Raw genomic sequence first — 14698 nt, 5'->3', positions numbered from 1 at the left:
GACGAGTATTCGCCGATATAATTCATCAGGAGTCAATTTCAGAGATATTGTTGCTTAAAATTTATTCATTACAGAAAGTAGATAAATAAATCAAGGTATAAGTCAGTGTTGGGTTTAGTCGACATTGACTTATCCCTTGATTTATTTATTTACTTTCTGTAATTAATACATTTTAAGCAACATTATCTCTGAAATTGACTCCTCCTGATGAATCATATCGGCGCAATACTCGCCAGTTGCAATAGCAGAGGAAGCAGTTATTAGAAAAACAGAGACTACTCTTTGCAAATGAAATGCAGCTAATGCAGCAATCTCTTTCAGTAATAATAATAGTAATAATAATAATAATAATAATTAAACTTGAATCCTTTCGATTGCATAATGTGTTCGAATCCCATCAAGGAGCGTACCACAACAATAACTGGTACTTCTTTTGAGTCAGGGTTCTAAGGTTTTAGAATTATCCCCTGAGGAAAATGTGAACGCAGTGTTAAGATTCCTCTTTTTTTTATAATAAAACAGTGGCTGCTCCTATACAGCACAAATGACCATTTCCCGCATATTTCGTCCGTTTCAACCTCTTGATGAAAAATTTCCATGTGTTGATAATGTCAGAGTAGATTAATTACGAGTGGGATACATACCTTGAATCTCGGTATGAATGTGGTCGTGCATAACAAATCATCATTAATCATTCTTGATGACTTCGTGCATCTCTTGCTTTGTCGTCTCAGCAGCTAAGGTCATTTTTCATCAAAGTTTTACCACATTTCGATGCAAGGTTTTCGGGATGAAGCGCGTAGCCACGACTGTCTGAAAAGGTGAAACATGCTCATTTGGCAAACGGATGCGCGCCCCCCCCCCCCCCTCCGCCCCCTCTCCTCCACTGCCCATCTTTTGAAGGTGAAATCAGCCGGAATGGGCTACGTGGCTGAGTAGCGCAGCTTGGACCCGCGTTTGCTAGTTCCGTAAGTGGTTTTCGGCTTATCGCTCAAATGCCCCAACTGTAAATGGGTAGCTACCATCTTCTGGTGGGGTCAAGAAAAAGGGTGTAGGGCTAGCAGTATCATCTGTAAATACTTGCTTAGATTGTGATGGGCTGTACTTTTCTAAAGCATTCCCCTCCAAAAATAAAAAATTTTGAATTTCGCTAACACCAGGTCAACAAATGGTTATATTACGTACAAGTTTTTGTTCCTTATTACCGGACATCAGTAATCTACACTTAAGGTTGATATAACTTCACAATAATATAACAGGTTGTCAACTGAAAACGTGAATTTGAAAACAGAAGAATGAATTTTTGTATACGCACAGTACAATAAATATCGGGCATTCATGGAGTGAAAGATGCAATAAAGTCGAGGGTGTCGTGGTAGTGGGACTCCTCCTCACTACAAGATATACGTATACTCAGGGAAGGAAATCATCGACGCAGCACAACTCGCTCTGTGTTTATCACGTTCTGGTCTCCCAACGCGGAACCGATAACTCTGGAAGGAAAGTCGGGACAGTTATCTCCTTATTCACCGGTGCGACAATGGCTACATGAGCATACACAAGTTGCATTGCAATAACCCCAGTGGCTACATACTCCCATAATTAACAATCGGTTGCCACAATGAGTACGTGCTGTAACCTGCATTTATTTTCAGTACTTTCACTGAAACTATTTTGTTCACTTTTGCCTATATTTCCTTCTCGCTATCATATGCAAAGTAAATTTAAATTAAACAAAGCGTAAAGTCTACATAGAAATCATATAAGAACGTTACCTAATAGTTTCGGTGATTACTGACTTCATTCATGACAGCGTGGCACCAGAAGTGGTCGCAGGCTAAAAAAAATAAATAAAAATAAAAAATGAATTTAAAAAACAATAGATATTTTACCAAAGGAAGATATCAAGAGAAATTCTTAACACACCAAATTATTTCTGGCACAAAAAACCGATAAATGTTACAGTCTCTCGAGAACATTCGTAGACTGCCTTCCCTAGTACTTCCCCCGTATATACCGCCATTGTCCCTAAAGTTTGCATTCATATCACCAGCAACAATCTCCATATCACGGTCTGCTATTCCAAATATAAGATTCTGCAGTTCTATAAAGTTTCATTTTTTATTCCTAGGGAGGCATCAGTCGCTGTTGCAGAGCATACTGCAATACTTAAATTTCACTGTTTAGAACTATATCTTGCCGGCAGTGATCTACTGCGCATTGCTCCCCAGTCAGTCAGTCTTTTCTGCAATTGGTGTTAAGATCATGCCCACTCCTTGTCGCTATTTCAGTCTGTTCATCCAGAATAAATGCGGTATTTCTTATATTAAAACTGAAATTATCCTTTGTATGTTTTAATATAAAAATATTTTCACTTTTTCCTATAAATATACATATTTTTAGTATGCCTTAAAATTAAGGTACTTTCATTTTGTCTTAAAACTGCAAATCTTAGCATGACTCAAAATTATAGGTAGTGTCATTTTGTCTTTAGTTAAAACTAAAGATGATTTTGTATGTTTCAAAACCATAGGCATTAGATTGTGATGTCATATAAATAAAGGCGTTTTCATTTTGTCGTAAAGCCAAAGATATTTTAATATGTCCTAAGACTAAAGGTATTTTCAGTGAATGTTGAAATTAATGGTATTCCAAGTCTTAAAACTGATGAAGCTTTCATTTTATTCCAAGACTTAAAGATACTCTTTGTATGTATGATTTCTAAAGGTAAGCTTATTAAGGCTTATAACCAACGGCACTTTCGGTTTGTTTTGAAACTGAAGATATTGTAAGTATGTCTCAAAACTAAAAGTAATCTTATCATTTGATAAGATAACTTTCCTTTTGTCTTATAACTTGTGATGTTCAAATAAGCTTTTGGGATTTAGGAGTAACAGGTTCACGATTCAATGGAATGCTTTGCTCTTATAGAAAGTGTTCCTTACATATTCCAAGGTTTCTGTGCAGATAGATCTCATTCCCTCTCCCTTCACTTCACTGAATGATTTTCAATTTCTTCAGTTTACTCATTTATCCTCCCACTTCTCTTCTTGCTGGATTCTGCTTTTGAATGACTTTAGGGACAGCTTTGTTTGATTGATTTTAAGGAAAACGTTTTAGGGCGCTTCCTTTTACTTGCTTTTATTCACCCGTCACTGGTTCTTTTTGTTGTTATTATTCTTTGTTTATGGATGACTTGCAGAAATAAAGATTGGAGAGACATCATGGTGTCTCGAGTGAAGTGAATTCAGGAGGGGAGCCGTGTTTTATCAAATGGAAAATATTTTTGCTTCCAATATTGAATAAAATGGAGACCTTCCTCCTGCCCAATTCTTTTAGTTGTGTTTCACCCTCTCTCTCTCTCTCTCTCTCTCTCTCTCTCTCTCTCTCTCTCTCTCTCTCTCTGTGTGTGTTGTGTGTGTGTGTGTATAAAAAGGACAGTCATTTGTCTGTTAGAACTTCAATGTCAGTTTTTTTAAAATGTAAGAAATTTTTAAGTTCTTTTAAAAAGTTGAAGTTGTATGATTTATAATTGATCCTTTCGCCGAATTAAACAAATCTCGAAATACTTCGAGCACGCTGAAATCTAAACCCTAATTTAGTCCTTATGAGGTAGACGTTTCTATTCAGTATCAGGAGGGGAGAGCTAGAAAGGAAACTCTTTCCAGCATTGCAATCAATACTTCATGCATTGCCGGACAGCTCCACACATCACTAACGTTGTTACATTAATACTGACTTTGTCTGGCATAGGAATGGCGCCCTTCATGTGATTTATACGGAAATCTTTTCAAATTCTATAAGAACACTGCGTAAAAAAACAAATAAAGATATGAATTTTTTTAACATTTTCACCGCATATTTGATGTTAGCATATGTGATGTTAGAATCATCTTATAGCAATTTAGGTATATTCACATTAATCATTTTTGTTTTTATGTGTATTATTTTACTCCTTTTTGCGTAATTGACCTCGATATTGGTCCTGTTCACATACACAGAAGATGTGGTGATGTCGGTCAGGTTTTATAATAAGTTTAGTAAGTTAGTTCTGGCCTTAAATATTTATGATAATGAGCTTCATAACATACTTGAACATTAATTCATATTCAAGACGACAGCAAACAACGGCTTCCTTGTAGTTATCTTATCACTCTATTTTTTTTTTATTTGTTCATACGCAAATTATTTTTTTCTTGTTCATATGCAAATTAATTTATTATATATTAAGACCTAGATATATATATATATATATATATATAATATATGTATATTATATATATATATATATATATATATATATATATATATATTTATATATATATACATATAAACGTTGTAATTCATTTTTAATTCTTTATTTCCTTTGTTTCATAATATCATTATTACATCCTCAGAAAATCTTATGCATAAGACTCCCTGAAGATGTAATAATGATATTACGAAACGTAGGAAATAAAGAATTAAAAAAGAATTACAACATTTCCAATGGTCCACCTTCATGCTGATATATATATATATATATATATATATATATATATATATATATATACATATATATATATATATATATATATATACTATATATGTATATATATATATATATATGTATGTTATGTATATATGTATGTATGTTGTATATCGTGGAACCTCGATTTCTGTACGTAATCTGTTCCAGAACATCTCACGAAGTCCGAAACGTACGAAATCTGGAACAGTAATTCCCATAAGCAATAATGTAAATCCAAATAATGCATTCCAGACACACAAATATTTCATAAAAATATGTTTTGTAGAGAATGAACATAGTTTTACCTACAGAAAACAATGAGAAATAAATATAAATGACTGATGAAATGGATAAATAAATATTTAACATCACTCTCAACTTCATGGAAGACTACTGTTAGCGTATGGAAGATGGAGCGGGAGAAGGAGAGGTTATTGTTGAGAAGGGGAATCCCCCTCCAGAAGGACTTCAGGTATCAAGGACGTGTCTGGGGCTACTTCCCCTCTTCGTTTTTTTAGTGGCACTGGAACCAACTTGAAAGTCACTGGACCCCTCCCACACAGCAAAACTGTGCAGGGACATTTTTTCTGGCGTCTCTTTCAAATTTGCCTAAAATTAAACAAGGCATTGTCATTAAACACGTTGGAGACAGATTATAACATCTTTGTTGGGATGATAATTCTCCCAGAAATTTTTTTACATCACTCCACTTTGCAAACGTCCTTAATTGTAGAAGAAGGCACATTATGTATGCAGATTCACTTTTTGAATTTTTCAAACCAGCCTCTGCTGGCCTTAAATTCACTAACAGCAGCAATTGTTATAGGCATTATGTTTTGAGCTCTGTGTGCAACATCCTAGCTTTTTCCCTAATTATCACCTCTGACCCACTATCTCCCACTAACGGTTATTTGTTGCTCCAAGCCAATAACAACTTCTCAGTATCTCCAATTAGTTGCAATCTCCATTGCATTAATGATGTTACCCCTTTCGCAACATCAGTTGCCTTGATTTCTTTTTTCTTCACTAGATCAGCCACATGTACACCACTTACATACTTTGCTACGAGTTCTTTCTTAAATTCTATAGTGTTTCTCGCCTTCTTTACAGAAGGGCTAGGACTTGAAACTTTCATTGACCCCATGATGGCTTAAATAAGCACAAATAAGCACAACAAACACAAAGGCAGAGTGGGTCACAAGAGGACATGGGATTCCTTGTTTGGGCACTTGGTACGGGTCTAGGCACGAGGTGGACACTTGAAGGAGCGTTTCTGGAGGTACAAATTCCAAGGAAATATATGAAACCAGAGTCAAAATTTCATCAGAAAAAAAAATCATAAGTTGTTGTGACACCTTCGCACTTTTTTGCATCAATCAAACAATCACCGGAAAAAGTCGACGAAATCCGATTTGTACGAAAACTAGGGCACACGAAACCTGAGATTTGACTGCATGTGTATATATATATATATAGATATATATATATATAATATATATATATATTAATATATATATATATATATGTGTGTGTGTTATTTATATACATACATTCATTTTCAGATTTTTCATACAACCACTTTCAAGCTCTTACTAGGTAGCAATATCATAGTCAAATATATATTTTATTATATATATATATATATAGCCTATATATATATATATATATATATATATATATATATATATGTATATAGCGTATGTGTGTGTTGACACGAATTTAAATATCAATAAACCGTAAACAATGAAGCTATAAAACTTAAAAAAGGTTCCATACACGCGACAGTCGGGTTATATGTTATACTGTATCTTTACCCCTTTTGAAAGAACATTATTTTAGAATGATATGGAGGCCTATAATAGGTTAGGTCTCCTAACCCCCTTTCCCCTCGCACATCAGGAAATCTGACAAATTTAAAAAGAGGGGGGTGTGTGTGGGGGGGGGGGGGGGGGGGGGGGGGGGGGGGGGGATATTCAAATAGCCTGCCAATCTTTACAGTTAGTAAGCCCCGTGAGATAAATTCAGACTCTAGTGTTAACTAGAGCAGCTTCAAGATTCTGAAGTTCAAAAGGACTCGTTACATGCAGGAACAGCGCCTCAGTGGCGTGATCGGTATGGTCTTGGCCGACCTCTTCGGTGGCCGCGAGTTCGATTCTCGGGCATTCCACCGAGGGGTTAAAGATGAGTACTTCTGGTGATAGGAATTCACTCTCGACGTGGTTCGGAAGTCACGTAAAGCCTTTGGTCCCATTGGTGAATAACCTCTGGTTCCATGCAACGTAAAAACACCATACAAACAAAAAAACAAACAATACATCCAAGACCAAATTGTGAGGATGAATATCTTCTTCCCAATACCTTTTTATTGTGAACTGGTTTTTCTGATAACTTAGATCATTCCTTCATGCCTTGTCCAGTAGAGTGACCTTAAACAGGCTTTCTTTGCTTTGCGCTTTTGATTTAAGGGAAGTAGAGATTCCATGCTCCTCATTATAATATATGAAAAAATAAACTGAATAAATTCAATTAGCTTGAACTCCAGATCTCTGCTTTTCCAAGATGCAGTTACCAAATTGAGAAAACAATTCGTTACGAGCTTAATTAAGGTTTATTTCTTCATCTTTTAGTAAACCGCATAACCAACTGAAAGACTTGAAAGGAGACTATAGTCATTCAACAGATATCTTCTTAAAATAGATATTCCACGCTGTTGTATTTAAGACCATATGTCGGTGAATACCAAGTTGAATTCAGTTTTATTCATTTGAATATGACAACATTTTCTAATATAGGAATGCGCATTTCCATGAATCACCTTCCTGATAAAAAAAAAATTTTAAATTTTAATGCATTTACAGCTTCTTATAGACACCAGTAACTTCCCGTTTGATCTTTTATCAAGCACAAAAGGACGACACTGATTAAAAAAACACCACCCTATGTATAGAATATGATCATTTATCATAATAAAATCATGTAATACAAGGGAGCAAATTTCATGTTTACATACTTATAAATTATCTGTAAATTGGATAATGTTTGGCTTGTACAGTGGTATCGACTATGATAACAGCGTAAAATCATGCTCGCCTGGGAACTCGCCAGCAATTTTATAAAGAAAACAATTTCGTTACACAAATTTTGTCGAATTCAGTTATGGAGACCTTTTTTATATTTAATCATAAGCTTGCTATAATACCATAACGTAACCGAAACAGCATTCTCTCTCTCTCTCTCTCTCTCTCTCTCTCTCTCTCTCTCTCTCTCTCTCTCCTACTTTCGAGCTCGTGGAAGTGACCAGCATACCAGAACAGAGTGGTGCAAAATGTCTACGAGTACGAAGGTATTGTACATGAACATCTCACAGTCGCAAGGCACAGTATTAATCTGAATGGAAATCGCTCGCATATATTCAGAAACCCAATAGACTGGTACACCTGGAATACATTAAATAGGGTCACACACACACACACACACACACACACACACACACACGCACACACACAGGCACATGTCTGGTATTCTGTTCTACAGGATGCTATATTTCATATAAGTTGCTCTGGGGCTCCGCGGTTGTAACGCCTTTTTATTTTATTGTATATTTCGTTGATTTATGTGACCAGTATGTTTATTAATGAGATTTATGAGAAATATGCGTTTTTGAGGTGAAACCGACAAACCCCTCTTTAGATGGCAGTTAGGGGACACTTAATTAGTCCCCACTGGTTCCATTTGGCTGGTCCCTTTTATTTCTCTGTCTACAGTGTTCCATGTGATCCCTGACGAGTAAGAAATAGCAATGAACTGCAGAATTAAAAGTTATAAAGTGTTCAGACGAAGTCACAATTGCACAATAAAGTGGGCAATGTTTTTGCAAAGAAGTAATTGCAGAACAAATTGTCATACTCGCATATATTAGCACAGCATTAAACAACTGATAGCATATTAATCATATGGGTATCCGATAGAAACAGCTTCAGGCTTTGACCTTTCATGAGAATCGTTTTTAAGCAAATGTTTAATAACCGTTAGGCACCCATTAGTTCTCTTGACAACACTCACATCTCTAACAATTCAAGCGCAATATAAAACTGTTTACGCGTCTCTAACAAATAACCGAAAAGAATAATTCATGCAATATAGATAATGGAGAATATTTTATCTAATTATAAGAATAATCATAATACAAACAGGAAAGGAGATCATACTTAGCTTTTGATGTTGTGTCCACATCGTTAAATGAAGCAGCGTGAGAGTCCATCCCAGCCTTTGTACTGCCAGATTTTGTTTTGGATGGAGAGCCTTTCCGGGAAGTGGTTTTAACAATGACAACGTATAAGTCATGTTTCGGTTTTGACTGTTGGAGAAAAAAAAAAAAAAAAAAAAAAAAAAAAAAACAAAAAAAAAAAAAAAAAAAAAAAAAAAAAAAAGGAAAAGCGACACGTACACCAGAGATTGTAATGACAATTCCAGACAAGATCAAGACACGCAATATGAAAGGAAGAGGATGCACTTTCCTAATGATGTGGAAATGGATTATAATGAGAAGAGCCAATGGACAGTTTAGTTGTGTAACCAACACAGGGAGATGGAAGCCTTGTTCAAAGAAGGTAAGAACATACCGTATGTCACAGTAAAGAATGATGGGGCAGTAAAGTTTTTAACAGCTACAGGCTGTAACGAGATTAAAATGGTGGAATTAGATGACAGATTTGATGTCCCCATATACTTAGATCCTGATGACTGCTCATTTGAGGAAAATTTTGTGTGGGTAAAGCGCCTTCAGGTGAAGGTTAAAGGATTAGTACAAGGAAAGTCTTTCTTTCTGGAACTGGGTATAGACATCTTTGTGTTTATAATGAGACGTCAGTGATATGCTATAACTGAAGTAAATGGGGTCATAGGCGGTATAAGTGTCATGGCCAATTCCGATGCAGATACTGTGGGAAGGATCATGATTCGAAAGAATGCATTGCCAAGATCAATGGAAATGAAAATGTTGAGCCAAAGTGCTGTAACTGTGGCGGAAACATAATGCTCATTATCATCTTTGTGAAAAGAAACCGCAAACAAGGCCAGTAGACACCCATGATAATCCAAATGTCGGGCAGAACGATTGTCCAACTGTAATGAGCAATCTACTCCAATCAATGTCTGGGAAGAAAGGCGTAAGCGGTCAAGCAATGGAATTAAGGAAAGTGAACCAAGTTGAAATTCAGCGAGGTTGTTCGGAATTTGACATAATGAACGAACTTAGGAAGCAAATGGAGGATTTTCAAACATCATTTGTTAGCTGGAAAAGTAAGCAAGAAGTTGAGAACGTATCTGGCGATAACAATGCAGATATTTTACCGAAAGATGGAAATGGGTTGGTTGAATGAATTTCTGAATATGGCAGATTTGGTTCTACCTTATGTTAATAATCCTTTGGATGATTTAAAATTGAAGTTGTTCCAGTCTTGCTAGCATATTGAAGGATAAATGTCTGAACAATGAAGAATAAAAATGTTAAGGTTTTGTCTTGGAACGTTAACAGTTTTAAAAATGGGGTAACTGATCTTCATGCGTATATTCATTCTAACAATATTGATGTTATAGCTCTGCAGGAGGTTGGGATAAGTGGAATACATTTTCAATTGGGAAACTACCAAAGGTCTGAGTTACCTGTAAATATGACTACGAACTGCAGGGGATTGACAACCTATATTAAAAGTAATATTCCCGCAACATTTCAGCCGGCTGAAAAGGTCAAAAGACTGTGTATCTGTGTGTTAGTATCACACTTAAAGATGCCATTTAAGATTTGATTAATATTTTTGTCCATCCTGATAAATTAGTTATTGACGACTTTCCAGATGTTATTTATGCTGAAGAATGTCTTTTAATAGGTGATTTGAATGCTAGGCATAAAAATCTTGGCTCCATAGGTATTCAAAATCGTAATGGGATGGTGTTAAACACATTTTTGAATTCTACTGAAGATGCAAAAGTTATTGGATAAGGTGACCCTACACATTAAGGACGGTAAGCTAGATTTTGCCATTATTTTCAACATGCTGGATCTACAAGCAAGTTTGGATGTTGTAAGCACACTTTTGAGTGATCATTTCGCTATTGAAGTTAAGATGCATATTAATAACAGGAAAAGATATTCACTTAAAGATGGTCAGCGTAGTTATTTTGTTATTAAATTGGAACTTGGAGTATAAAAATCTTAATGTGACAGATGAAAATGTATTTTACGAGGATCTATTGAAAGTGGTGGATTCTGTCTTGGGTAGACCTAATCCGAGGAATTTAACTGGTTTCAATGCAAAATCTAAAAGGTATTATAATGATAAAGTTGTTAAAGGGTGGAACAAGTCGTTAAGAAAATGCCGCAGTATCTAGAGTGAGGATCCTACTAATGAAAATAACAAAGAAACATTGATTGAAGTTGCCGAGTGTACAGTGCTTTGAATGATGGTACTTGCGTTACATTTACTAATGATGACATTCTGAATGCTGTAAAAAGGGGGAAATCCACTGCACCGGGTAAAGATGGCCTGACAATCGAAGTTCTCAACTGTCTCATAAGCATGGACGACAGTCCTATACTAGATCTGTTTAATCTATCGTATAGAAATGGGAGATTGCCAGTGGAGTGGAAAGTGGAGTTGATCATTCCTGTACCCAAGAATAATGAAGATTATGGGCTCATATCTTTAACTTCTTGCTTATCAAAGATGATGGAACGAACGATCTTAAACAGATTAATGTATAAAGTAGATGGTCTTCTGTCCAATAACCTATATGGATTTATGAAGGGTAGAAGCAGAACAGATTGTGTGATAAAGTGACTTGTGAATAATAATGTTAGATGTCAATTGTTGGTAGATCTTAAAGGGGCCTTTGATGAGGCAAATAAAGATGTGATTTTAGAGAACTTGGTGAATAAAGGTGTAAAAGGAAAGCTATTAATCTGGATTGCAGATTATTTAAGTAATAGAAAGCTAAGTGTGTGGTTTCAGGGAGAGGAATCTGAACAAAGAGTTTGAACTTGGTACGCCGCAAGGTGGAGTATTGAGCCCTGTGCTTTTTAATATTTTTAAGGACAATGTAGCTTTTTTTTATTTTTTTTAGAAATTCTCAGATTCTCGTCTATGCTGACCATATCCTAATTCAATGCGTAGATGAAAGCTGTTTGATCAAAGTTATTGACGAACTTCAGTGTTTGTGTGTTCGTTTAGGGTTCGTTATTAATGAAAATAAAACCAAATACCAGTCAAGAACTGCTAATGGAAAAGAATTCTCGTTGAATGGAATGAGATTGGAAAAGGTAACTAGTTATAAATATCTTGGAATGCATATCAGTTTTAGTAATGTTAAGGATCAAATTGCTTATGACATGAAATATATGCGAGTGAAGGCTAAAACCTCTAAGAGTATTATCTAATAGAGGAAATAGTGTTGGTGTACCTGTTCTAAGGTCAGTTTATCTAAGCGCCGTAAGGAGTATTATTGGCTACTCAGCCCCAGTATAGTCGTCTTATTCAGAGAAGGATATTAAGCCACTAGAGGTTGTGCAAAATTCTTGAATTCTATTCATAACGGTTGGAATATTGTACTTGGTTGTGTGAGGACAACAAGAATAGAAATCATGAGAACGGAGCTGAATATTCCAAGCGTTATGCATAGAATTCAAGAATTAACAGTAATCTCTGCCTTGAGACTCGTTAGAAGTGGTGACAATAGTCTAAAGCCTGCTGTAGATCAATTCAGATCTGGTTTTGCTAGAAACTTTAAGATGAATACCTATACCAAAAGATCTTGTCAAATGTTTCAGTACAATGTAATAAGTTTTTGTGTACCTGTACCACGAGATATTGATATGGAGCCATGGCCTAAGAAAATAGTGTCTGTACAAATAGATAAATTAGACATTAAGAAAAAAGATTGTCGTCCTCAAGAATTACAACAGCTATTTATTGGAAAACTATCTAGATATCTGAAGGAAAGTGTTATACACTTTTACTGTGATGGATCTGTTGATGGAAATGGAGCAGGTTCTGATGCAGTTATAAGAGAATTTCTTTAATATGGGATAAGTGTTGAGGAAAGATTGTCCAAAAGGATTGCTGATAGGAGTTCACGCATGACAGCAGAACTTTATGCTATTTATGCTGGACTTGAATAAGCACTAGCAAAGAAGAAAAGTGTTTATGGTTTTGTTGACAGTCAAAGTGCTTTATTTGCCTTAAACAGTAAAATGACTACTGATGATTTAGTTATGTGCTGTAGAAAATGTGTACACAAAATAAATTCATTTGAGTGTGAGGTAAGTTTCATGTGGATTCCGTCTCATTGTGTATTTACTTTAATGAAGTTGCTGACCGTTTGGCTAAGAATGGATGTGACAAGTAAATCATAGAATATAATTGTATATTAAGCATTGCTAGAATAAAATCTGAAATAAGAAAAGTGAGGAAGCAGTGGGAAGCAGTTTGACGGTACTCGTATGATAATGAATAATGGCAGTAGCAGCATGAAATATTACGATGTTATCATGACTAATACTAATATCATTTATGGTAGAGTTTCACCTCGATTGTCTTGCAAATTATGTAGTAATGTCAAATCACATTCTTTGTATCATTATATAATGGACTGTAATAGTTTGGAAGAAGAGTATGTTAATGATATGTCTTAGATGGTTTGTTATATGTTAAATAACAATATGGTTAAAAGAATTATGGATAAGTTTTCAAAGTTTGACATAAGCTATTAGTAACGTTTGCTTGGTGTTTGGATATTCATGAAAGATCTCTTACAACATTTGTGAATAAACCAGTTGTATCACAGATTGAGCAAGATACTGCTGAGTGGGTCAGCACGCTGACATGCTCCTTTTGATGTATTATTAATGTCATTAAATATTTTGAAATTGAAATTGATTACGCATCCAAGACAACTGAGAGCTAATTTCCATATAACCTATTATAACGTAATAGACTGATATCAAAATGGTTCAGATCTAATTCAACTTCCTTTGTTTTAAAAGCTGTGGTTAAAACATTTAGCGCGCTGTACTGATCCTCTAGTCCAGCAGTGGGCAAACTGCGGCCCGCCAAAGGATTTTATGCAGCCCCCCAAAATTTAGTAAATTTAAAAGTGAAAGGTTATTTTGTCTTCCAAATATATTCCAAGTGAAGTTCCTACTTTAAAATGCTAATTGATAAAAACTCTTCTCCAGCTGAGTTACTTTGTCTTTCAAATAAATGACTTTCATGTGAACATTCTGCAGTACTTTAAAAGAGCAATTGATAAAAGTTAATTGCGTTTTTCTTTAAAAGTCTTTTATTTTCTTCTATTTTGAATATTAATTATTTTGCTTAATATGCTATGCGGCCGCATAAAATTGTGAATTTTCAAGTGTGGCCCTCGCACTGAAAAGTGTCCCCACCCCTGCTCTCGTCTCCCTCCTGTCCTCTAAGCTGAATTGTCTCCAGTGGCTCTGGCAGAACAGATATTGCTGCTGAATGATAACAAATAGATTGCTTAAAATTTTGGGAATAGTGTTTACCGACGAATTGGAATATTTTAAGAATGGAGAGGGAGGACAGAGAAGTTGATGAGTACTAGCATACCTAGAAAAATTATCTCATAAATATGTTATATTATTCCACTTCATCAGATCGCTTTTTTCACTCAGAAAATCTGGAAATGATGATTTTGCGAATTCTGAGGCACCAAAACGCATCTTGTACGCGATCTTCCTTTGCTTATGCCCTTTCAATAAAAGGCCACATTTCAATGGCAAGCACTTCTCCTTAGCTGTGAATGTAAAGAATGAATCGGACGAAGGGATGTTGGCCTTAGGAATTTTGACTAGAAATGGTGTTTAATTAAACTGCAGCATGCTTTTGAAACCCAAGAATTACTTTACAAGTTTTTCAGGGATTAAACGTTGTAGTAGTGCTGCATGTGTCATTCTTGTTTTTAAACGATTTTCTGAGCATTCAGTGCAAATTCATTACAACCAAGTATTCTGCAAGATGGGCAAGAATTTTAAAGTGGAGGGAATACTATAGTAATGCGAATCAAAAAGATAACGGTGACGGTGACGGTAACGGCAGCAGTAACTGAGGGGAATAATGACATTGGATTATCGCTATGGGAGCAAAGTGAGTGAGAGAAGCAGTTCAGACT

At 35.5% G+C, this 14698-nt stretch overlaps 1 protein-coding gene across 1 annotated transcript in view; it reads right to left on the bottom strand.

The window, feature by feature from the left end:
* Positions 1–5654, bottom strand: part of LOC135218889 (uncharacterized) — a 62478-nt gene extending 56824 nt beyond the window's left edge. Inside the window, exon 1 of the mRNA XM_064255335.1 lies at positions 5569–5654. Coding sequence (XP_064111405.1) covers positions 5569–5654 — 86 coding nt within the window. The remainder of the gene's footprint in view (positions 1–5568) is intronic.
* Between the last annotated feature and the right edge of the window lie 9044 nt (positions 5655–14698).

The sequence above is a fragment of the Macrobrachium nipponense genome, chromosome 1 (genome assembly GCF_015104395.2).
Source record: "Macrobrachium nipponense isolate FS-2020 chromosome 1, ASM1510439v2, whole genome shotgun sequence".
Taxonomy (NCBI): Eukaryota; Metazoa; Arthropoda; class Malacostraca; order Decapoda; family Palaemonidae; genus Macrobrachium; species Macrobrachium nipponense.
The sequence above is the reverse complement of the archived record's forward strand: the minus strand, read 5'-3'. Positions and strand labels throughout refer to the sequence as shown.